This window comes from Pseudorca crassidens, chromosome 4 (genome assembly GCF_039906515.1).
Source record: "Pseudorca crassidens isolate mPseCra1 chromosome 4, mPseCra1.hap1, whole genome shotgun sequence".
Lineage (NCBI taxonomy): Eukaryota > Metazoa > Chordata > Mammalia > Artiodactyla > Delphinidae > Pseudorca > Pseudorca crassidens.
Window position 1 is genome coordinate 74,208,856 of NC_090299.1, and position 25,713 is coordinate 74,234,568.

The following is a 25,713-nucleotide window of genomic DNA, read 5'->3' on the forward strand; positions in this document are numbered from 1 at the left end:
AAAAATCTTTTTTCACATATTGGAATAGATGGACTGCAGACCTCATCTTCTTTCTGGATAAATCTCCAAATATAAAGCTTGGGTATTCTTCATTGCTGCATGCTGTCTGGAACATTTTCGTTGCACTTACAGAAGTGTGACTTACAGAAATGTCTTTAAAAAGAAAATGCTGGGTATGCTAACTTCATTCTCTTTTCTCTTTTTTCCTTTTTTTTTTCCTCCTTCATCTCCTTCTTCTTTCCTCCTTAAAGATCACTGGAGACCATCTTTGAGGCTGCCTACCACAACTCATTTGACCCTTCCATGATTTGTGAGAACTATTTAGACCACAAGTCACAGATAAGGAAATGAAAGCACAGAAATGTTAATTACCTTAATGCAATACAGAGAGCTAAGAGATGAGAGATGTGAAAGAAAAATCAAGGAAATCTGGAAGATAGGACAAAAATCTCCAATCTCCAATCCATCTAATAAAAATTCTGGAGAGAATAGAGAGTAGAAGAGAGGCAATATTCAGAGAGATTATAGATGAGAATTTTCTGGAGATAGAGAAATAAATGAGACTTCAGGTTGAAGGAGCACACAGGGTCCTGAGCAATATAAATAAACATAAATCTACACCTAGGCTCGTTGTAGTAAAACTACAAACATTAAATTCAAAAAGAAAAATCTTAAAGCTGCAAAGGAGAAAAACCAATTATATCCAAAGACATGGCAATTAGACAGACAGCAAACGTCTCATCAGCAAAAATAAGTACCAGAAGATAATGAAATAATACATTCACAGTTATGAAAAAACTGTGAAGAAAGAATTGTATAACTGGCTAACTGATCATTGAAGATGGAAGGTGAGATAAAGCCATCTTTAGACTAACAAAGGTCAAGGACGTTTTTAATGCATCAATCCTCATAGAAAAGGATGTACACAAGAAGAAATTGAAAACAGAAGAAGTGAATGCATAAAGTAATGGTGAACACAATGTTGGTAATATGTTATTAAATCTAAATAAGGATAAAAAATTTTTAAAACGAAAACTAATTTTAGGGAATTTAAATTCCAGTTAACATGAAGGTGAAGACTGGGACAGTTTAAAATTAATGCATTCTAAATTCCCATATTATTTGAGAAGAAACTAGAAATAGTGATTAATGTTTTGCTTTGTTCAGAACAGGTGGATTTTCTTATAGAGCATTGGTTTTTTTTTGTTTTGTTTTGTTTTGTTTTTGTGGTACGCGGGCCTACTCACTGTTGTGGCCTCTCCAGTTGTGGAGCACAGGCTCCGGACGCGCAGGCTCAGCAGCCATGGCTCACGGGCCCAGCCGCTACGCGGCATGTGGGATCTTCCCAGACCGGGGCACGAACCCGCGTCCCCTGCATCGGCAGGCGGACTCTCAACCACTGCGCCACCAGGGAAGCCCTAGAGCATTGTTTCTAAGTATACCTTTTACATAAAACAACTTTCATGTCTTCTAATTTAAAAAATAATACTATCATGTAGGCATTACACGATGAAGCTCAGGCAGGATATATAGCTTTTCAATGCTTCAAAATCTGATGAGATTTTACATTTGTAAAATCAATATACTTTGAATATTTCATACTTGTGCGAAAAGATTTAACTTATATTTTGAAAACTCTATTTCCCCAAAAAAGAAATTAAATGATTATGGGTTGAGAGTTCATTATGAAAAAAGTTTAACATTTTGAAAGGCATAAGTGAAACTTTTACAAGCTATAATCTGGAATGGGAGTCTGAACACCTCAGCTTTCTGTGTGATCCTAGGGAAACCACTTTAACTCTCCGGACACTAGTTTCCACATTGAAAAGTAAGAATTAGATGATCTCCAAGAACCCTTCCAGTAATGTGTTTCTAAAGCATTTACTCTTATAAGTTTACTGTTATCAAGGCTGCTGCCAGTAACATTTTTGTGCAGATAGCCTTCTCTTACTTTTGTTTAGTTCAGATTAATTCCTCAGTATAAATTTCCCAGGAACAGGATTAGTAGATATAAATATTTTTAAGGCTTTTGATACAATGGACCAGATACATTCTCAAAATTGCTTTCCTAAGGCATTGTACCACTCATATCAGTTGATAAACTGGCAGTAGTTATTAAAGGCTTTAAAAATGATCTTAATCTTAAGTCTGCCACTCCACCTCTAGAAATAGATCTCTAAAAGAAAGAGAAAAGTGACACAATTATGTTTATCAAATTAATATTTTTACATTTATAAATATTACATATAATATTTTTACATTTATAATGTAAAAAACATGAGAAAAACAATAATCAAACAACAGGGGACTGGTTATTACACATTTAATAATGGAATACTACGTGACCATCAAAAATCAAGATTTAGAAGAGTATTTACTACCATGGGGAAATGTTCACAGTATATTTTCAGTGAAAAAGCAGACTTACAAAATACCATGCATATTATTATCCCATTATATCCTTACATATCTATCTATGTATATATATGTAAAATATACACACATATATACATAAAATATGTATGTTTTGTATTATTAATATTTGGTTTCTAATCATATATATTCTAAATATACACATATATTCTAAATATATATAACATATATATTTAAAATACGTATGTTAAAACCAAGTAATAATAATGTTATTAGGTAGAAAGTAATGTGACTTTAATTTCCTGAATTTTAAAAATGTTGTACAAAGAACATATATTAGTTTTGTGACTTGAAAAAAAAAGCAGTAAAAAGAAAAATAAAACCAAACAAGTCACTCCAGTTCACCTCATCACTCACAGTGAATGGCTCCCTCATCCAGACTTCATTTTCCTTCATAACAAACCCAGTTTATTCAGGCACAAGGTCCTGTGCTTCATGGCAAAGCCATGGGCTTCGGCCATCCCACCCTTGGTTCCAAGGGCTTCCTGATTGATCTAAGGATAATCCCATCCTCCTTGCCAGTGACTGATTCAGAAATGGCCCGCTCTGACCAATGAGCCATCAGGTGAAGTCCAGGGTATGAGTGGGGATCATTTGCTTGTCTCTGAGAGACAGCCCCACGATGACATGGTTTCTCCTTTTCTTTCTCACACTGTCACGTCTGGACCAACCACAACCATCTTGCTTTCTGTGTGACATTGAAACTGCCACTGAAGATCAAATACCAGAGAGATGGAAATAACCTGGGTCTCTGGTGGCATCGCAGAGCTGCTAAAGCCAGCTCCACCTCCAGACTTGTTGTTATGTGAGGTAATACATTTTCTTATTGTTTAAAACAGTTTTTCTTGACTTTCACTGTATATCAGAATCTCTAGGGAGTTTAGAAACTACTGATCCCCAGGTTATTCCAAGGTCAAGTCAAGGTCTTCAGGGGCAAACCCATCTGAGTCAGGGTTTTCTGTTCGTTACACCTGAAAGCACTTTGACAGATAAAGACACCTTTGCAGACATCTCCATTGTTGTTTCTCTTAAACTTTCAAGGCAGGGATTTGCTCTGGGGTTTTCTCACATTGATTCCTCCTGGGCTGAGGTCTTTGCCTCTAAAGTGCACCATTACTGACGTCTGTTTCTTGGGGACCTAACAAAACCCATCCAAAGCCTGTTCCATGTGATTTTGCGTATTTGTAACACGTTAACGATCAAGGATGTGGACGAACCTACTCAGTCATTCCGAAAAGTGTTTATGTTTTCATTAACTATTTTGTGACAAGTTACCTTTAACAAAAGTTACACTATATTTTAGTAAATGTTGAGTTTAACTATCAAGTGAATACAATATTTGAATATCTTATGTTTTTGGTTGGCACACTGTGGAAGGTATAGGGTGCTAGAAGCTTCATACATTCCATTCTTATAAATTGCCAATAAGCTTCAAAAATATTTTTCATGCAAGTACATTTATAAAATCACTCTTAGCAAGGAAGCTGTTATAAATAGTACCTGCTTAAAAGAGTTCAACAAGCTCTTGGAAATGAAATCTTCCAGAGCATCAATTTTCAACACAGACCATCAAAAGCACCATATTGGAACAGTTGGTGGGTACAGTAGAGGGGGAAGAGAGAGGGGAACACAGGTATCTCGTGAGATACATAGTGAAAAAAAAAAGTCACAGCCACAAACAAGAATGACAACTTTCAAACTGACCCACCACTCTACCTAACCAGGCCCTAGGAAAGCAAACTGGTGTGAGGAGGGACAAGCTTACACCTTTCAGGGACTAACACTTCCTAGGGATGGCTGTACAATTAACATGAGCTGCGGGCTGTCAATAAAACGTAATAAGCTGGGCCCACACGAGGGCAGGATCCCTGCGGGGACCCAGTCAGGCCCACCACACTAATGGTGGTTTTCGTGCCATTAAACAGCAAGTATGTTAATAATTGTGGTGGTTTATCTCAACACTCCCTGCTGCTTTCAGTGCTTAACTCAGATACAATGTTCATCAGCTTTTGTTAGTAGCAAGAGGGAGAGCTTTATCAGAAAATGTAAAGATCACTTTGTGATTATTATTTCACCTTGGGGCAAGCCTACCCTAAGTGTCCCCGCACGGCTCCTGGTGGGACATTATTTCCTGAAGGTCCTGGAAATGAGTACCACAGTATTTAGATTTTTGTCCATGCCTGCCCCACTCCACCACTGCCCCCATACTTTAAAAAAAATTTAATACTGGGCTGACTTAAGTCACACCAAATGGCAATTGATAAGACACGGAGTAAGCTGTGTTCTCGTCTCGGCATAGCCTGGCTGACCCGATCACCCTCTACTCCACTCCCACCTGGTTCTTGCTGGCCACAGAGCCACTTTCTGTCTTGCCATCCTAAGTCTACTGCACAGACTCTGTTATCTGGTGCGCTCAATGCTCAAGGCAGTCACGCTGTCCCCCTGTATGCACTCAGCACTTTACATACAGTGCAGGGTCCAAGGACGCCCATGGAAGAAGAATCCCAGCAGGTTGTGGAGGTCGGTAGTGGGCTGAGACTAACTTTCAATAAAGTGCCTGGTAGGAGACCCTCTTGTCCCTTAAGAGAAATCAACAAAGCTTCCACTTAGAGTGAGTCGGTCTCTAGGAATCTCCCCTCACAAGTCAGTGGGTGGAAGGTGCAGCCAGCATCTTAAAGAGAGCAGTGACATCATTAAGCAGTCACATCACAATCTGCCGTGGCAGAGAATGCCCATTGGATTCTCAGATCAGACATTGTCAGTGTTCACATATTTCTGATTGGAAGCTGCATAGAGGAGACCAGAAGAGAAAGAGAATGTCACCTTGAAAACATGTAGTCTGCCACCCACCCAGCCTTGAGCATCTTATCCTGCCCGGGCACACAAACTCCAGAGAGCCTGACAGTTGGAGTGCTAGCTGGCCAATTCAAAGGAAAAGAGACTTTCCTAGATTCTGCTTAGAAATCCAGAATCTTAACTTGATTTCCTCAGCATCCCACCCCAACTGTTGGTTATTCTCCTGAAAAACCCTGTCTCCATAAAATTGGAAGACACTCAAAGACGTAATTACAAGCGTTTTCACCGATTGCTTTGTTCTTACACCATCTCAAAAAGTTCCCAAACAACATGAAGTTAACTATGACAGAAAAGCCCCATATGAGTTTCTGAAGGTCAGGCTAAATCAGGCTGATAAAGAGAGGGGATAGAGAAGATAGTATTGTTACGGGCGCTACCAACATATTTTTCTAATACATCTTATTTTGGGTTGGTCTTGATACCAGTTGGAGTCTGAGGAATGGCACATTTCTCCACAAGCCTAGTGGAGAGAGGTTTCTAACAGGTCCTAAAATATTGACTTTGAGTTTCAGTGCTTGAATCAGCTTCTGGGATTAAAATCTGGATCCACTATTTCTTACTAACTGTACCATTTTGTACAAATAGGTTACCCTGCCTAAACTTCAGTTTCCTCATCTGTAAATTGGTGATAACATTAGCACCTAGCTCAGAGGGTTGTTATGAGAACTATATTTATAACTGCTTAGTACCCTGCCTAGCACAGACTTAAGTTCTTAATTTATCGATGATTACTGTTGTTGTTATTATTACTTCTATGAAATCAATGGAAGTTAGGAGGAGGTGCCATTGGTACACAAGGTAAGGGCCGTTTAGTAGCTATTTGCCCAGAAATGAGACTTACAGTCTCCTTCCTTCTGACAGATGCAGTTTTAATGGCCTTGCCAGGCATCCAGCTGACCATTCTGGAGGGGCACTCAACCTTCACCAAGCTCACCTGGCAACCTAGCGCTGTAGTGCCAAACCCTGAGTTAGCGGGAAACGCCGAGCCAGCTGGCTGCCACGCTGAGCCTTGACAGGACTTCAAAGCCTCCCTCAGAGGTGACTCTAGAGCCCTCCCAATATTAGGGAAACAAATGGTCCTTCGTGGCCGCAGCTCCCTGGGGTCCTTCCTCCTCAGGAGGCTCGTGGTTGCCGAAGCTGCAGAAAGTTCAGCCTCCTGACCCATCATCGGTCACCATTCTAATGATCTGGCAGGAAAAGATACCTGCCCTCGGTCCCCCTGGGGTGGACTCACAGTAATTTATGAGCCAGCAGAGCACCCCTTCCTCGTGACTTAATATGCTTAACAGCTAATTGCATCTGTGTAGGGATTACACTTTACATTGTGCAGCGTTATGGAAACAAACCCCGGGCTTCCTCGGATTCCCTTAAACAGCTCCTTATCTCGGAGAGGGAGATCCTTATCAGGGCCATATGTTAGAGGGCCTGGACTGTTTCCAAATGACCCCAGGAGGGTCTGGGGCCTAATCAGTCTGCAGGCCCAAAGAGGGGCCTTGAACAGAGTCCCAACCTGAACCAGCTGGGAGGCCAAAGCCAAGGGAGGAGCTTCCTCCCTGCCTTCTGTCCTCCATAAACCTGTCAAAGGCCAAGCTGGGGCCCAGATGACCCACATCAGCTCCTCTGCCCCGGTGACCAGGGCTTCCTGTGCTGACCTTCATGCCACGTGGAGCTCGAGCGAGCAAAGCCCAGGGGATTACTGAGCACCTTATCCAAAGTCAAAGCGAAGCTTTTGCCCTTCCAGGGGTGCTGTAGAAGGAATCTTTTGGTAGTAACACTTGGCTTTCTAACTCACAAGCTAGCTAAGCCCCTCCAACCCCCGAGGGAACCAGTCAACGCTACCGCCTTCCTTTCGCCAGGACGGCAAGGTAGGCCCCAGCCGGAGAAACAACTTGCTTCATACACAATTATTGCAAAGCTTGGGAGATTCCTGCCTTGGCAGACACAGAAAACACTCCTTCCCCTGGGTTACAACAATTTAGTTAAAGACCGAGTCTTAAGGAACTCCTGGGGGAGGCGGGGCCGCCAAGTGTAAAGAGCAGGAAATGTCTCCCAGCGTGAGGAGCCGGGAGCCAGAAGCCAGAGGGGCCCTGCTGGAGTTTTCCAGCCTGTGACTCACGGGGCCACTTCCCTGCTGAACCCGGCCTGCACTCCGGCTCCTTGGCCACTGTGTCTCAGAGCCTCTTCCTGTCTCCAGTCCACCCAGGCCCCTGAACAAAGCAGAAGTCTGGAGTCCACGGCAAACTCTAAAGTGTTGTGTATATATTCGGGCGTCATCTGTGGAAGCAGCTATTTTGAAAACAAAAAAGTAACTTCCCTGCCCTCAGAAGAACTTGGTGAGCTCTTAGAAGTGTCTACGTTAACAATTTGAGACTGAAATCTTGATTACCACCTCTTGCAAAAAGAAAGGAAGACAGAGTACCTTCTTTTTCATTGATTCATAATAATAGGTAAGGAACTTATTGAGCACTTATGTGCCAGGCACTCTCCTAAGCCCTTTACATCCATTATTTTATTTAACCCTTATGACAACCCCTGTACGGTTGTTATCTCCATTTCATGAATGAGGAAACTGAGGCTCAGAGAGGTCAGTAACTTGTACGTGATCACACAGCTAGTATATGGTAGAGTCAGGATCCAAACCCGTCTGTCTTACTCAAGCACCCAGCTTCTTGGTCTCTAATATTCTGGGCTGAAACAGGACTTGGAGGCCATCTGAGCCAACTGGTACCCTGATCCTCAACTCTTATAACTCCTCTCCAACAACCTTACAGAACAATCTCTACTTACTCCAGGGAAGGGAGACTCTGCGAGGCACAAAGGAAAGAACACGTGATTGGGCATCAGATGACCCAGGGTCTGCCATTCTCATGGTTTGTATCCATTGGTCTAACTGCCCTTTGGCAACACAAAAGAAAGAGCACTTTCCATGGAAGCTTCCTCATATATTAAAAGACAGCCCTTGCATAACCCCTTAAACCTTCTCCAGTCTAACTAGTTCCAGTTTGCCAACCATTCTGTATGTAAGACCATCCCAGTCACCCTCCTGTGGATGTGCTACAGCTTGTCAAATTCTCTCTTAAGTGTGGTTCCAGGAATGGAGAGTCAGAATCAAGTTGGTCTAATCAGCAAGGAGACTGGGCGGACAAATCCCTCCCTTGATCTCCCCATATTTACACAACTTAAAATTTCTTTCACCTCTTTGGAAACTCCAACGTACCCTGAACATGTAGTCAACAAAAGCCCTTAAGGTTTTTTTTTTTTTGCTCTGGCTGGTACCTAGGAAACCAAGCTAAAATGCCAAAAATCAATTTGCTGAGAGCCAATTGGCTAAAATTCTATTTACCCAATGACCGATTTTATCATTGCATTCCACAGATATTGAGTACCTACTACTGTCCAGACACTGTTCTAGACACTAGAGATAAAGTAGTGAACAAAACAGACAGAAATTCTTGTCTTGATGAAGCTAACATTCTTAGTATAATGGAATTGCTCCAGCCACTTTTGAGTTCTTATTGCTTTGAATGTCATTTCAATAATGCCTCAAATGGCATATGAGACTTCATCTTGCATTTCCAGCAGCAGTTAGTAAGAAAAAGTCAGCATTTCATATCATTTTGATTAGTCTGGATCCCTTGACAGAATTTATATATCAATGGCAAATATATAATACAATTTTATGCTGAAATTGATGAGTTTGAATGACTCATTGAAAATGATTAAATGTATTAATGGGAAATGTAAGCCTATGTCCATCAACTTTTGAAGAATTGAACTTCCCATAAAATTCTGTTTTGAAGACAGAGTGAAAACCAGTCCATTACAACTTCACAGAAATCTTCACTACAAATGGCTGTAAACTTTATAGATAATTCTTGAAAGTTGGTGTTTATTGACAAGTTTAATTTGATGAGCTCATCATTGGGCAAACCGGTCATCTGACAAACTGATTTTTAGCACATTGGTCATTGTCTAGCTGATTTTTGGCAAACTGATACTTGTTAACCAATTTAAAGTTATTGCTAAGCCATGGTGCCCCATCCCAAAATTTGTGCAGAAAAACTGAATTAAGTTATTTGAGTCACTGACCAGTGAGCTTTTACTGAATCCTGACTCTATCACACTGCAATCTTCCCAGGCGCTTGTCATCCAGCAATTTGTTCTTCATGCTGAGTCCTTATGCCAGTCTTCAAACCTAGGGAACCAGGGACAGCAGAAAGTACCATTGGAGACCTCCAACCGGTTTGTCAATGGTAAGTTAATTAACAATCTTTGAGAACTATCATTCAACAAGCTATAAACCTAACTTCCCTATCCCCAGCAGCATAAGAAAATAGCTACCTTTATTGAATACTTTCCACTTATCAGGTAGTATGGTGGCTATTTTACATACGTATCTCATTTAATTCTTATCCAGCTAAGGAAAAGAAGACTCAAAGAGGTTAAGTAACTTGCTCAAGACCATACAGCTAGTAAGTAACACACTTTCTTCCCTCTGGAAATCAGATGTTTATTGTAACACTAAACTTTTACATTTAGTCAAAGTGGATTTAGCTTGTAGATAAAGCTGCCTGAAAGATGGAAATATTTAAGCCAACATATATTAACTAAGACAATTAAAGGTACCAGGTCACCTTCATATGTATCTTTTTTTTGGTTGGTTGATTTTTATCAGATGAGTCAGCTCACTGCCTTCCATCAGGAGAGAGGATCCCATTCTGGTTCCCATCCCAAATAGGAACATGTCCCCAAGGTATAAGTAGACTGGATTCAATCCCGGCATAACCTTGCTTACCGGGGCTTCAAATTTTAACTGCCAGTCTTCACTTGGAACCTGGTGATAACAGCACCTAACACGAGGGCCCATTACAAGGATTTAATGAGGTAAAATGTGAGGAGTTCATAGCTCAGTGCCTGGCATATGGCAGCCGATCAACAATCAAGGTTATTTCTCTGTCCTTCAGGCTACTCAGGTCTGAGTGACTGCAGAGCTACTTGAAATGTCTATCACCATGAAACAGAGAAACATAATGAAAGTTGAATCCATGATATATATCTATCTAAAAATTCTATTACCATGACTAAACTTGTTCTAATATATATGTCATCCAAAATTAATACTTATTGGTACTTCTTTTTAAAGTGAACATTACTAAGTAATTCTGTAAGATTGGACTCAGGAATAGTTTCTGGCATGACATCCCCTTGTCTTGTTCATCAGTCAGAGAAGGAATAAGCTCTCCTGCAGTGCAAAAGACTACAAGAATGAAAGCTGGGCAGAACACTGAAATTTACTGATGAATGAGGTTGATAAAGGAAGAATGAGGATCTTTTTTTTCTCTTCATGACAGGTCCTCAAGGCAATTTGCCAACCATATTAGACAGGAGCAGGGGGAAAAGGCACAGCAATAGATCATGATCTATTCGTGGTGATTGAACTAAAAGAAAATTCTGTTTCTATTGACTTCAAGTATATGCTGCTTAAAAGATTCTCAAGGTGGTTTATACAGGAGTACACTTTGATTTGTAGAACAGATGTATTCATGAAGTGTTGCATGCTTCTCGACAATATTTTGAAATACCCAAGGGGAAGTCATTATACACTTAGAACAATCCCTACTGAAGAATTCCTAGTAAAACTAATGGCAATGGTGGAATTTATTCTTTCCGTACTTTGGATTTTCATCCACTGGAAAAGTTTAAAATGTAGAACAGTAGCATAAAGGTCAAACAATGTTACTTATGACAAAACAAAAGATTCCTTCTATGTTGCCATAAATGCCTGCCAACATGGAATTCTTCTGGGTGCATTAACAGAATCTCCTCTTGCTTTACAAGTGAAATGCAAATTCTTCAAGGTGAGGTGAACCAGACCAAGAAAAGCCTTTCCTCAGCCTTCTGTCAGAAGGCTTCTTATCTGGTTTTTCCCATGAGCATCCTGACTCTGAAGTCAGGTTAAGCGTGGAATCTATACCTAGAAGGGTTCTTGAACTCAGATCTTTATTCAAAAATGACTGAATGAAGAATGACCAATAATTAGAACTACGCTCAATTTGTTAAAGGGGTACCATAAGGATATGTAGAGAGTTCTGGAATAAGATGGGAGTTCCTCCTCTCTAGGGTTCTGCTGATAACCTGTAACCCAAGCAGCCAAGAAAACGGTTTTGACCACTGTCTGCTAAGGTGCCTGGCACATAGTAAATGCCTAACAAACATTTGTAGAAACCATCAGTGAGGATCCCTTTATGTCTCCTACATAAAAGGAGGAGATTGCCACCCAATCTACAGTGTGATGCCTACATCTTGCTTTAGGGTCCCGATTAATTCAATGAGTTAATATTAATAAACTCTTTTCAAAAGAGTGTCTGGCACAATGTAGCATTTTTAAAGTACAGTTAAATATAAACAAACAAATAAATATGACTTGCTTAAAGTTTAGTGTTAAGGGCTGAACCTTTGGTACCTGATTCCTCTGGAGGGCCTCGCTTTTCCCCACTATGTGCTGCAGGATTCCTGTCTGCCAGTTTTCTTGTTACCTTGGGGGATGAATGTGGAATGTTGTTGCTCACTATGTCACCAGCCTGAATTCTCTACTTTGCGTCTGGGTTTTCATTTCCATTTCTGTTCTCTCTGTGGCAATGAACGGAATGTTTTCAATCCCCTTTATCAGGATAAGACATTCAGCTTAAAGAGATTCCATGCAAAGCACCAGGCTCCCATGAAACCTCTCCCCATAACAATGGTTCAGAGGGCTCTTGATGAGTCATTTCTTACCCCATATCCTGTGAAGTACACACGGGATCAGAGTCAGCCACTGAGAGTATCCTTCACACCGAAGAACTCAACCCACTTTGCTGGACTTATTCCACACTCTCTGCCCCCCACAAACGTCACTCCCTGAAGAAGGGAGAGGACAGAGAGCAAAGAATGGAATACAACTGGAGCGAAGGACCGCTTTCTTATTCCCTGCCCTTTTTCTATTCCAGTGTATCTAAAAGTCGAGAGCTTCTAGCAATTAAAGTATAGTATGGGGGTATGCTGTCACCAGTTACTGGTAAGTACACTGATCATAGGCTCTAAAGTACTCGGAATAAACAAAAGGTGAGACTAATGTAAAAAAATCAAACCATATGTTTTCATTCTTTTATTTTTAAACCAAAAGCTATGAGTGAAACTATTGAATGTAATGTTGTTCTACAGGTATCAAGTCACATAAAGGTCATATGCTGTGTTGTAAAGAAAATAAAATCTAAGATACAGTTTGATGTCTTCTCATTAACATTCACTCGTCACGTATCTGTCATAGTTTACTGCAATCCTTGTCTTATCAATAGTCTTCCTTAGAATACTTTTTTCCTAACTCAGAGCTCTTATCTCTGAGTCAGACCTCAGCTGAGCCTGGTATGTTCTACCACTTTAGCTCCAGAACTTCAGGCCAACTTACATTTCTCTCTGAGTTGCTCCTCCCAGATTCTTGTAATTCTCTCCATTCTGATCAAAACTGGAGCAAATGGCTTTATTTTACCTTTTTAACCTCTATTACCTAGGAGCATTCTGTAACTTTCCCCCTCCAAAATCAGATTTAATATTGGTTTCACAAAGACTGCCCAGATTTCCACTTATGTCTAAACCCTTACATGGGAGAGACTCATGCAGAAATGCAATTTTATAAAAACAGATTGGAACCCCCTTTGATCTGTGCTCACTCCTTACCTGAAAGCATGGACATGACATGCCTACTATCCCTAAGGGACAAGGGCACACAAATGTGGGAAGATTTATATCAAGAGCTACTCACTGAAAGGCTTAAGCTTTCTGGCTTTGCCTACATTTTACCATGTGGGTGATGAATATCTGAGTGAGAGGTAGAAAGAAAGACATACTAGGGGAGACAGGAAAATGGGTTAACTACAAAGTTGTGGATTTGAGATTTTTACTTTTCTTCTTTCATTGAGACAGACATTGATAGGAATAGTTAGTCCAGGGGTAATGAACTTAAACTTCCCACCACTCTCCTCTCTCCTGTGATGTGGTTGAGGAGAAAGGCTGCTGGGGGGAGGGTTCACAGGAGAGGAAGTTTAGTGGAAAGAGAGAAACAGAAGGAGAAGGGACAAAGGGGTTTGAGAAGAGGGAGAAGAACAAAGCAAGCCAAGGGAGAGAATGAGAGAGGTCAGGAGCCAGGGGGAGACAGTTGGCCTCACCTAAAACACCAAATACCTTCAGTGAAAGCCTTGAAAATAAGACCGCGCAAGAAGCACTTTAAAAAGCTACAACGTTCTCTTCAATACAGGGGCAAATGAGGAGAGAAAAGGAGCTAAGAACAAGGGGTGTGGAAAACAGAAGAGAGAAGAAGGAGAGGGCCAAACCTCACCTCCTAATTATTCTGCCTGAGGTGCTGAAAGCATTTCTTTATGAAGTGTGAAGTTTCAAATGAATCCAATTTCCTGGCATTGGAAACAGTGCCAGGGGCCGCTTACGAGAAACAAAATCTCTTTTTCCTAAAATGAAGAAAATTCCATTTGTCTATGAGGTCTTCTCCATCTTGAATAACCTAGACTCTTCTGCCATTCATTTACTGGACAACACTGTAACAATGGGAAAGACAAGACCAGGCGTGACCTACAGTTTAACATCTGTCAGAAGACCCTACTCCACTAACTCCAGCCAATGGCCCAATCTGTAAGTGCAGTGCCCAGGAACCACACACACCCGGAGCCACCCTCTTTTCCATCATAAAGTTGTGCAGAATATCTCAGTGAGATGATAGGGTTTGAAAAATGGTACAGTGTGTATTTCCCCAAGCACAGGGGAAAAGAGGTATATTTAATAAACAATGCTGCCATGATGGACAGCCGCTTGAAGAAAACAAAGCCAGGTCCTTACCTCACTCCATATACAAAAATAAATCCCAAATGGATTTAAATGTAATAAAAGAAGGAAGGCAATTTAGGATTTTGCATTATTTTAGAATTGGGAAGACCTTCATCAATATGATTAAAAAACCTAGAAGACGTTAAAAAAAATAATAGGCATATCTTTTGATTATATAAACGTTTCAAAATCTTGTATAAAAAAAAAATCCCATGAAGAAAGAGTAGGACCACACTTTGGTGCCAATGATCTTTGGATAATTCCACTCACTGAATTCAGGCAAAAGTAACCATTTAAAATGGCAATGTTGGATCTGAGGTTCTGACACTGCAAGGATAGAGTAAAGCATTATTGAAAACTATAGATACGTTCCATGCTTCCCTGCACTGCCAGGTCTGGCCACCTGTCTCAGGATCTCTCGCCCCATGATTTTCACGGTTGGCTGTTCTAACAGGCACAGGGGTTACTAGCGAGCCACAAATACTGTTGGACTATTTATCAGGTATCTCTCAGTCCACGTTTTAAGAATCTCAGAAGTGCTTGGAATTTAACAAGAGTGCATGTGTGTGTGAATTATTTGTGTAACGAAGGAGGGGGAGAAGCATTTAAGCCAGAAATATTTACCCTCAAAACAGCTGTGATAGTATTATACCATTGTATTTTTTTTTTTTTACTAAGAATACATTTATTGGTTTAAAAAGTATATAAACATTTAATGAAGATATCCTTCATAAGAAGAATAAGGGAACAAGTGAAAATAAAAAACAGCCATATGGAAATGATGTCTGATTCCCCCTCCTCCATTCTAGAAGTGAGAGAAATGATAGGTACAGTGATGCAACCTTGCAAAGGGATTACTTCAAGTTTTTCACTTTTTTTTTTTAATAAAATGGCATCAATTGCTAAAAGCTTTATGACCTTTGTTATGCTACATAATACTGATACAAAATGTGATAGTACAAAGTTCATTATATATAAGGTTTTAATATATTACATTTGTTTCTACATAAACAGACTATAAATATATGTGCCATAGCATGTTTTATAGTCATGGTTCCCAGCATCTCACACTATGGTACCAAACGAAAAATACATTTTCTTTTTTAAAAAGGAAAGAACAAGGGCAGAAACCAGTAGAAAGAGCTTTACATGTTAAAAGTCTAAGTAATACAATAGTTGTTATAACTTTGGCTACAAAGTAATTTTGAAATCTGGCTAATAATTACTCAGAGAGTGAACAAACCAGGTCAGCTTTTACTAGGGTGTAGAGGCCAAATTACTAGAATACTGACTGGCTGGGAGGTCAGGAAAATACTGAAGGGAGGGGGAAGGCATGGAGAGGGGAGAAGGAACAAGAGAGTAATATTCTTCCTGAAGCTTTGACACCACAGCTTGATGTTGAATCTACTGCATTCAGGCTCAGACGTATCACATCAGGACAGACATGTCGGTATTCATCCAGAAGAAACCAGAAGCTGGTTTACATAGTCAGAAATCTTCGACGCAACAGAGAGGCTGCGTGTCCTTTCTTTGTGGTGTCCTGAATAAAGGATCAGCCTGGGAGACAAGGAGCCAGAGCTGCATCATTTCCTTCCTGGGGCTTGGCCAGGAGACACGTAAGAGTCCGGAAGGAACTCTCATTAGGAGTCGGAAACAGCACAAGGAACTCTCATTTAGCCCAAATGGGAAGAGCACGCAACCTTCTAAAACCAGTCACGTCGTATGAAGCCTTTACGTTTCCTAACAGACCCTATGTCCACCTCCACCGGAGCCAACGCAATGCATGTGCAGGCTCCAGTGCATCCTCAAAGCAAGCCAGCATCTTCCTTTCCATCAATCCATTCCCCACACATAAGACTTGGCTCAGGACCCATCTCCTAAACAAAGCTTCTTAGATGGACTCAGTCCTAAAGGTCTTTCCCATCTTCAACACCTAAAGCACTTCCATTGCCTGGTTTATCTTCTAGTTTTACAGGTGTCAGCTCCCCCGGTACTGCTACTTCTTGGAGGATGAAGCCATTTCTTGAACTTCTTTTGCTGTAACCCCTGGGGTGACCCACATTAGGGGGCATCAGACATACTTTTTAAATGAATTTTAAAAAGAATAAGGTCAACACCGGGAGAAGACACAAACACATTCTTGGGTCACAAGCATCTTCTCAGGAAATGCCTAGAGGACTGCCTCCCTGCAGTCCAAGGTCCTTGCTTTTGAAATGAAAATCAAATGTGGCTACTTTCTGGTGGTGGAAAGAACAACACTTGAAAATCTGAGCAGCACCTCTCATGTGATTTCTAGGACTGGGCGACGTGGGTGCCCCCTTTTAAACAGGAGGGGAGCTCAGTGTGATCCCAGTATCAGGCTGGAGAATCTGAGCTGCACTGCCAGCTTGCGGTCCAATCTCTACCAGCTTTAAAAGTTCCGCCTCCTCGCTGGAGTACACAGTGGTGTCCGTGTCATCGGAGTGATACCCCGACTGGTAGCCGCTCGTCTGGTTTGAGCCTTCAGATGCCACAGACTCCTTGCTTTTGCTGGGCATCATTCCACTGCAGAAGAGATGGCAACCAAATGAGTCGGCAGAGAGAAGGGAGTTCTTTTGCATCTTATCCTAACCCCGTTCCCAACCCCGTGTGGGCTGGCATCTTCCTGGAGACACCAGTCCCTCTCCCTCCCCCTTGTTCATCAACATAGCAGCCTCACTCAGACAATGTCTATTTTCAGGTACTCGCGTGAATCTGGAGTTTCAGATAAGTCGTCTTATTCAGGTCCAAGTCTTTCAAGCCTGAGATGAGATAAACGGCAGTTCTCCTGAGTTATGTGAAGGCTCCAACCAGTGGAACCTTTTTATGGCCTTGCAGATTGACAAGTTTGTATACAAGGATAGGAGCCAAAGGGACTCTTTCAGGATGTGGAGCGAAACTGGGATGCTCTGAAAGTCCACTAGTGCTTGCACCACACTGTCAAGTAAGGGATTACAAGGCCCGTGGGTGGTGTTAATAAAGTTCTTGTGCAACTTTCAACTTTAGTAAGTCGAAGCGTGTGTGTGTAATCAAGCCAGACATGTCAAAAAGTGCTTTTTACTCATCAAAACCACATTCTTTGGAAGGACGGTGGAATCGTGACAGACGGTAATCATGTCCAAGCTTAGAAAAAAAGCTTAAAAAGGCTTTCTGTAGCTTGGTGTAGGCTGTGTGGAGCTTAAGCCATTCTGAAGTGTGGGTTTTTTTGCCCCCTTAGTAGGTGTTTTACCAAGCTATTCATGTTAAAAACTGCAAAAAAAGGATTTGATTAACTCCGTGTTCATATATGGTTTAAAAGTTATTTCAAATGACTAGATATCCATTTTTTCTTTCAATCCAACCTCAGTAAAATGAGCTTAGTGTCTCAGACAATGGCATGGTACCTATTCATTGCTGAACAAGTATATTTGAATCAGTGAATGAAACATATGATCGGCTCTCACAGTCTCTCATCCTGGGCCTATGGCAGACAATGAAATGGCACAATGGCACATTTTAATGGGTTTGTTTGTTTTACATGACCATCACTCGGTACCAAGAGTGGTCCCATTTCATCCAACAGTTCGATTATAAGTAGATCAAAGTCTTCTCTATTCTCACCTAGAGTGAACCTGCTAGCAAATAAATAACTACTCTGAATCCCAATATTCTTATAAATACAGAATCTTATTTATTTGTTAAGTTAAAAGCAGGTGTATCTACTCAAAACAGCTACGAATTCCTACAGAATCACATGGAAGAAATATTCAAAACCAAATTCAGCATTTTCCCCACAATTAAGTACTTAATAATTCAGCCAAAAATATTTAAGTATCTTAAGCAAATAGATAATGGCTTCTTTATACATTATATTTCATAAAGACAGGTGTACCCGTTGCTGTTCAAGTTTGAAAATTCTTCAGAGTAGAGTGCACAAAGATTTTAACTATCTCCACAGTTTTAAGGATCACATCCAATGACCTCTTTTTTACTTAGCCAGTACCACACAAACCACTGACCATAGTAAATATGCTCAAAAATCCCCTAGTATTCATAAACTCTCATGAAAACTGACCAAATCCTCTTAGTTCAGATTCTTTTTTAGACTTGCCAGGTAATTAGTTTGATTTGTTTCCATTCTTTATTAGTTAGGTTGATGCAGATTTGCCCAACCCACGAAGACACAAAAAGGGAAAACTCTGCACCTACACTCTAAGTCCTAGGTTCCTTCCAAAAGTTCCTGTTGAAATTTGTCCTTCTATTGCGGCTGAGCCTTACCTAAAAGATGGGGCTAATTTGCTTCTGTCTTCCAAGGTTTTCAGCTCTTCGGATGCAAGAACCATACCACTGTCCGTCTGGTTGTCCTTTTTAAGAGACAATGAGATGGCACAGTTGATGGTGTACACTGAACAATTACTTAATTAAACTGATTTCCTAACCCATCTATCGGACAACATTCCCACGTTCTGCAGAGGCAGGTAAAGGTATCATAGCCAGAAACCGTGCAGGCTATAAAAGGAAGTAACTGCTTCCAAGAAATAGATGCAGGCCTGGAAGAAGAGAGAAATTTAGGAAGAAGAAGCCGAGGAGACCCGTTTCTATCCCTCTTTCACAATGATGCTATGTTCGCTTGAGGGGAATTGGGCATGAAGCTGGATTGTCTTGAACCTTAGACCGGGGGCTTTGCTTATGGAAAAACCAAGGGGGCCCAATAAGTTCCATTGCTGTAATGACCCCATCACACATACCCTCAAGGACAGCCTTATAATGAGGCTTCAAGTCTCTAATGCTTAGGTTAATATTTATCTAGCTAATGTTTCACCTTTGGTATTATTTCTAAGACTATTTTTAAAAGATGTGCTTACATCTGGGATTACTTTTACTTCTGGTTCTTCCAACGGGATATCTTCAAATGTTTTTACACTGACAGGCCGGCTCTTTCGCTTACTGTTCTGCAGATACTGACTGCAAAAGAACAAATATTTATGTTTTAGTGGTGGTATATTTGGCTGCAGATTCCACAAGTGATACCTAAGTTCATTATCTTTCAACCGCAAGTTTAATAGCGACCTTCAAACATCCTTTGGAAAAAGAAAAACAAAACAAAAATCTTTCTCTGCTAGCACACACTGAAGGCTTAATTTCCTGTGAAAGCCCATTTAAAAGTATAATATAACTGAGGGGGCATAGATGAGCCCCTTTTCCTTTGAATCGTACTTCTGAGGTCCAGGGCTGGACTGAAGACAACAACAGCAGACTCAGTGGTCAGCTGCCTTCTGCTTGGCCTCCTGATTGCCTGTGATTCCTCCACTGAGCTCTCGGCATATTACTGAGTGTTTCACATCTTTCTGGCCATCTCCTAAGCAAGTTTTCTAGACAAGGCCCACAGAACAACCAGTCAATGAAAGATGGGCAGAGGAAACACCTGCAGATCTCACTGAATCTCACCCGGCTCCAGTAAAGGATGCTGAACCCAGCAAGGTCTGGAGACAATCTTCTTCTACATGTAATAGAGGTGTAATGGGTACAGGGGCAGGTGGGCTGAATCTCCTATTGTTAGCCCACAGAGTTGGGGGTGTAGTTCGAGAGTCACAAGGTATTCTATCTATTTCAAAATCTACCACGAACTACACAGACTTGGGAAAGTCACAAATATATTTCTGTGCCCCTATTGCTCCATCTTTAAAATGTACTGGCAAGAGCTTTCCTTTCCTCACTCACAAAGATACCTGGAGGATGAATGAGGTGATCACTGGTGGTTGATAAGGGGGTCTTAGAAAGAATGATGCACCATCAACCAAAGCTTGTTTTCCTCCTTTGAATTCCAAAGGGTACACGTTTCTTTCAGGAGTCCAAAGGATAGGACTTGTCACATCACTACAACACATCACCTGTTCCCTAAGGGTGTTCCTTCCCTACTATGTGACTTTGGGTGAGTCTGATTTTCTGTTAAAACCAGACCAAGTGGAGAGAAGGAAAGTCCTTTTCATGGGAAGGGACAGCAAATTCACTCTTCACTCTTATCCCAGCATACTTCCCACTTTAGACGGCCTTCTGGATATATTATATATTCTGTGTGTTTTCTGTGATCAAGTGAAGAGAGGACTCATTTGGACAAAGAAGGATAATGGAAACTAAATCTCCGTCCCCTGCCCCAGGAGGCTGGTTCCTCCTCTTACAAAGAAGAGAGAATGGGGTTCACCAATGACGTCCTTACTCAGGAAACTCCACAGGAGAGAGGACATGACATAAAGGAGAGAGAAAAGCCTACTTCTCCTAAGTCCAGTCCCTAAAAGTGGTGGTTACCAAAAATTACTGGTACCATAGTCATTCATTCATGCATTCACTCATTCCGGAATCCTTTACTGAGACTCTCCCACGTGCCAGGCTCTGTGCTAAATGCTCCTCAACCACTGTCTCACGGCTTCTCCACAAATGGTACCTCTCTAGGTGGGTATCATTATCCCAACTTCAGATGAGGAACTAAGACACGGAAAGGTTAAGGAACTTGTCCAGAATCACATAACTGGAATATCTGGATTATTATCTTGAGGGCAATGAGCAGTCACTGAAGGATTCTAAGCATGAGATTGACAAAGTCAGATACGCCCTTTAGAAAGATGACTCTGTGTTGAGGAGGGTAAGACCAGAGGCCATGAGGCCAATCGGGAGGCTGTTCCAATTATCTAGGAGAAAGAAGAGCAGCCTGACTAAAGAAAGGTGATGCCCACATGGTCTGTGGACAGATTCCAGAGGTATTTGGGCTGTAATGCAGCTGCCTTAGAAAGGCCAGCTCCTTGCTTGCTGAGCCCAATAATAATAAACATGGCTCAGCCCTTCACAGTTGACAAGGCATTTTCATGGACATCACTGCATCTGCTCTTCACAAAACTACAAAATAGGTTTTCATTATTTCCTATTTGGAAATGAGGAAGCTTAGGGAGGAAACAGCTAGAACTGGGGCTCAAACTTAGGTTTCTAGAGCCCATGCAGGGTTGTTTCTGTTTGTTTTTACCTTATTCCACATTGACGCCCTTGGAAAAGCACTAGGAAGGAGAAGGAAGAAGACAGTAGTGAAGTAAAGATTGTCCAAGGCTTTACTGGGCACCCAGTATGCACACAGCCCTGCTCTCTCCCATGTGTGCACTGACCATGCGGTGGGGCAGGGGTGGGGGGTGGGGGAGGGGGGATAGGGAGGGTGGGAGGGATGGAGATGCAAGAGGGAGGGGATATGGGGATATATGTACATGTACAGCTGATTCACTTTGTTATACGGCAGAAACGAACACACCACTGTAAAGCAATTATACTCCAATAAAGATGTTAAAAAAAAAAAAGATAGACAAAAGGTGCAGAAAGGACAGTTTCATTTCAAGCAGTCTAACATCAGAGCCAAATTCAGGAAAATCTAGCCAGCAGGCTGTCCCAGGCATCAATCTACAAGGAGCATTTAAATCATTGCTAGCAATTAACGAAAATGAAAAAAAAAAAAGCTATGTGCCAGAACCTTTCCCTGGGAGAGAATTGAAAAGAAATCTTTGATAAGCTGCTTGGAGTGGGAGACGAAACTCCCAGGGGAATTGGTGGAGCAACCGCAGATGGTCCCCAAACTGTCCTCCAAGAACGATGAGTCCAATTAAGATGTGTTTTCTTGCAGGAAGCATGCAGACTTGGGGCCAGAGCTGATCCACAGGGGAAATTAGAGACAAACCTAAGTCTAGACACTAGTGGTCCTTCCTCCTCACCCTTCCCCCACATATCTCTCAGCCTCTTCTCTAAATAAATGCTGAACAAATATTTTAAAAATAGTTTAAAGGGGCAAAAAATCAGGAGGTTGGCTCCCACGGGGATGTCTCTGTCCAGCTCTATTCATAATGCAATGAAATAGAAAATTATGAAGAAGCAAGTGAGAAAGACTCCTTGGCTCTTCTCCTTGACTGGCAACATGGAAGATAAGGGCACAAGTTCCTTGAGAGGCACCCCAGCCTCACTTCCTCTTCCCCAGGGAAGCAGAACACAAGAGAGCATCCAACTGAAATGTGCTGTGTGCAGATGCCTCGATTCTGCCTCTCCTTTAACCCAGACGATTAAAATGTGAGCGTGGTGCCTTAGTTTTAGTAAAGGCAAAAAGGTGGGGGGGGGGGGGTCGAGTGGAGATGCAGACAAAAGATTCCAATTTCCATTTTAGTTTTCAAATTACAGCTGGATAAAAGGGAAACTGGACTGGAAAGACCAATTCAAAAATCACAGACAGAAAACAGGAGCCAGGCCTGTGTTGGGAGTGTGGTGTCACATTTGTCCACGCCTCTGGGGATACATGTTGGCAGCCCTGTTTCAGATCCAGCATCGCATTTGGCACTTCCATTACACATATGTGACTTCATTGACTCTCGGCACCACACGCAAAGCGCCTGAGTAAGCCAAGAGGCTGCCGGCTTGGGTCCTCGCCCCACCTGGTCACGGAAGAACCCAAGGAACACAGCTCACCATCAGATGGCTTTCTGATAACACAGAAAGCAACAGTGTTTCGGGAATAATTTCCACACCAGAAGGCCAGCTGAACTTGAACAAGGACTTTTTAAACGTTGGGGTGCAACTACAGGTTTTCATTTCATTCCTCTTTCTCTTTGAGGCCCCCTCCTTGGTATGGGAGAAAACAGCCCTGAGTTAGCTATCAGAGGAACTGGATTCATCCCATGTGATTTTGAGCAGCTCACTTAATTGCTATCGTTTATTGAGTGTTCTCTAGGTGCCAGGCACTTAGAGACTCATGATACCATGTAATTCTCAAAGTCATCATTTTTGTACAACACCAGTGTCCTTGCCTGGGTCACGGTGAAAATTTGCCCCAGGTCACAGCTGCGAAGGGCAGACTTGGGAATCCAACCCAGTTCCACGTGACTCTAAACTCTGGATCTTTAACCACAATATTGTATTCTCCCCAGGTAACTGCTCTGACACTCACGTTCAACATCTACATCAAAAGATAATAGTATCTACCTTGCCTAACTTTGGCAAAATCTGGTAAGAAAAAGTTCTTTGAAAAATGCTGAAAGTTCTTGACACAAATGGAATGGACAGCTTACGAGTTGGCTTCTTCCCACTCTGAGCTTTCTTCTCTCCCACGGCAGCGTTCCTGCTGCCCTCCCTGTGCGAGTCCACGGGGCAAACTGTCCTGCGTGACTCCCCACCTGCCATCTGGCAACCCGGCCAAAGGCTAGCACTCCGTGGTCCCCCCTGCGGCCACAGCACACTCAAGGGGGGCAGCCTGGGCTCATGCCGCCAGGGGTCTGGTTACAGGAGGAAAACACCCAAGACAAAGCAAAGTGAAGTAGTCACAGGCTTAGTAAAAGGCAATTTTAATGTCATATTGTAGAAACCATACCAACTCTTTCCTTAAGCACAGGTGCTGGGAGGGAACAAAAAGAAAGCTGCCTTTAGGACTCCTCTACAAATCAGGAAAATACGGCCGTGCATGTGTTTTAAATAAGCCCAGAAGTCCCATTATGCAAATAAAATGCTGAAAATCAGACTTGGGATGGGCTTCTGACGTTGTGCTGCCCAGTCAAACTCAGGACACATCCCCATGGCACGCTGTATCCCAGCCAGAGAGGCAAAGGTCTGTTTTCATAAATGCATAGAACTCTTCCTTCCTGAACCTTCCCTAAGCCGTATAACTCACGTTCATAAAAGAGTACATGGGGATAATTTAAATACAGATGTCTTTGTAAAAGTGGTCTCTTTTTCTGGAGATTAACAAACTGTGGCATTCCAGCTATTTGCAGCTGCAGGGCTTAGAATTCTGAAATGAAGAGCTTAGGCAGCAATGTGGACCACAGATGGAAAGAGACTCACCTACCCAGGCGCTCTTCAAGGAGGACCTCTCAGGGCAAAGGGTGAATGTGCAAGTGAAATGCAGCAACTTTATATGATGTCCTTCCTCCATCCCCTTCCCTAAGATGACCTTGAAGCTCCCTCCCCCAGGGGATGTTGACCTTAGACCGTACCTGATTCCTGCTGTGTTGTCATAATGGAATTTGGGGTCACACACTTCCTCTTCCTCCATACAGGAAACAGGTGAGGTAGGCAGAGAGAGTCCCGAATCCTCTTCCATGCTCAAAGTCTCTGATATGGGAAGAACAATGTAGTCTTTGCCATCCTGAAACAATAAACACAGAGTGCTATTGTTATGGCTTCAGTCCTTCAAGAGCCTTTCTATGAAAAACAAAGGCCACTGGGGCTTCTTGTTGATGGGGAATGTGGTTTTCATATCTGAATGTAAAACTTTAAGACAACTTTAAAAATGGCTTGTCAAAAACAAAAGGGCACTCAAAAGCGATGTGTCGATGAAAGTATATTAAAGGATCTAACAAAAAACAAGATGAGTAAGGGGACCACAGAGCACTATGGCTACAATGAAGACAAAACGGGTTGTGGTTACAGATGGAACAACAGAACAGGCAGAGCTCCACAGAGCTGAGAAATCGTTTCTTCACATAGTCCTATCTACACGAGCTGGGTCCTTTAAAGGGCATGTCATCCAATTTTAGTGTCTATGCTTCAAGGCAATGGAAAAACTGATGACAGTCTAAAGAAAAGCAGTAAATGTTCAGGAAAATGGGTCTACTGAGAAAAGGTTGCAGAACTTAACATTATTTCATCAAGAGAAAGAAATAAAGGGCAATTTGATACAGCAATAAAGGGCAATTTGATACCTCTAAATGTTTGGAAGGTTTATCAGATAAAAATAGATTTGACCCATTGTCCCCCACCTGTTCAAAAGAAAAGCAGGAGGAAATTGACTTCCATTCACTGTAGTAAGAGGTGTTGACTGGAGATTAAGTAACTTTCTAACAGTAAAGGCTACAAGTCTAAAATCCTCCAATGGAAGTTATGAGGGCCTGGGATTTTACAGAGGGAAAAAAACCCCATCAATTTTGCAGGGTTCGGATGTGTTTTTGCTTGAAGAATGTATTTAAAATTCCTTGAAATTCTGTCCACTGTTGATATTCACTTGATCAACTAGGTTTTGGGTTGTTTTTGTTTTTTAGTTTTGTTTGTTGTTTGTTTGCTTTTTTACTTTTGTTTTTTGTTGTTTGTTTGCTTTTTTACTGCCTCTGAAGACACCACAATATACATCAGTAAAAATAAAAGTGATCAACTCCCAGGTTATGAATTAGGATCTCATCTGTCAAAAAGGTAATTATGACTTTTAGAAAAGCATTACTGCTCAGATCTGGAAGAATATGGCTCCTTGGATTCAGTGGCTGAGAGGACAGTATGGTGGCCATGAGAAGGTCTAGGCAGCAGACGAGCCCTGGACACCTAAGTACTCTCTGTAGAAGCTTCTTGGATGGAGGTCACAAACCTGCTGAGCATTCGCTTGTAACAGATTTCCCAAATGTTCCACCAGCTCTGAAAACGTGGGTCTCTGATTGGGCTCCCCATGCCAGCAGTCAAGCATGGTCTGGTACCTAGAGAAGCAAAACACTGATGTCATTAACCGCCTCTTTCCTCCTGATCTGATGCTGACAATAAGCACTTGAATGAGTAAAT

At 41.8% G+C, this 25,713-nt stretch overlaps 1 protein-coding gene across 7 annotated transcripts in view; it reads right to left on the reverse strand.

Moving 5' to 3' along the window:
* Positions 1-25,713, reverse strand: part of KDR (kinase insert domain receptor) — a 98,714-nt gene that overhangs the window by 39,317 nt on the left and 33,684 nt on the right. For 3 of the 7 annotated variants that reach the window (XR_010943024.1, XR_010943023.1, XR_010943022.1), the window contains exons 26-30: positions 25,526-25,631; positions 24,165-24,316; positions 19,023-19,122; positions 18,436-18,521; positions 9,379-9,484 (exon numbers count right to left, since the gene is read on the reverse strand). Coding sequence is in view for 3 of the 7 variants with exons in the window: in XM_067736027.1 (XP_067592128.1) it covers positions 16,482-16,704; positions 18,436-18,521; positions 19,023-19,122; positions 24,165-24,316; positions 25,526-25,631 (667 nt within the window). In the remaining 4 variants the exon portion in view is untranslated. Of the gene's footprint in view, positions 1-9,378; positions 9,485-14,801; positions 16,941-18,435; positions 18,522-19,022; positions 19,123-23,184; positions 23,567-24,164; positions 24,317-25,525; positions 25,632-25,713 lie in introns of those variants that run through there. The other 4 variants (XM_067736027.1, XM_067736028.1, XR_010943025.1 and 1 more) reach the window with 4 other exon arrangements.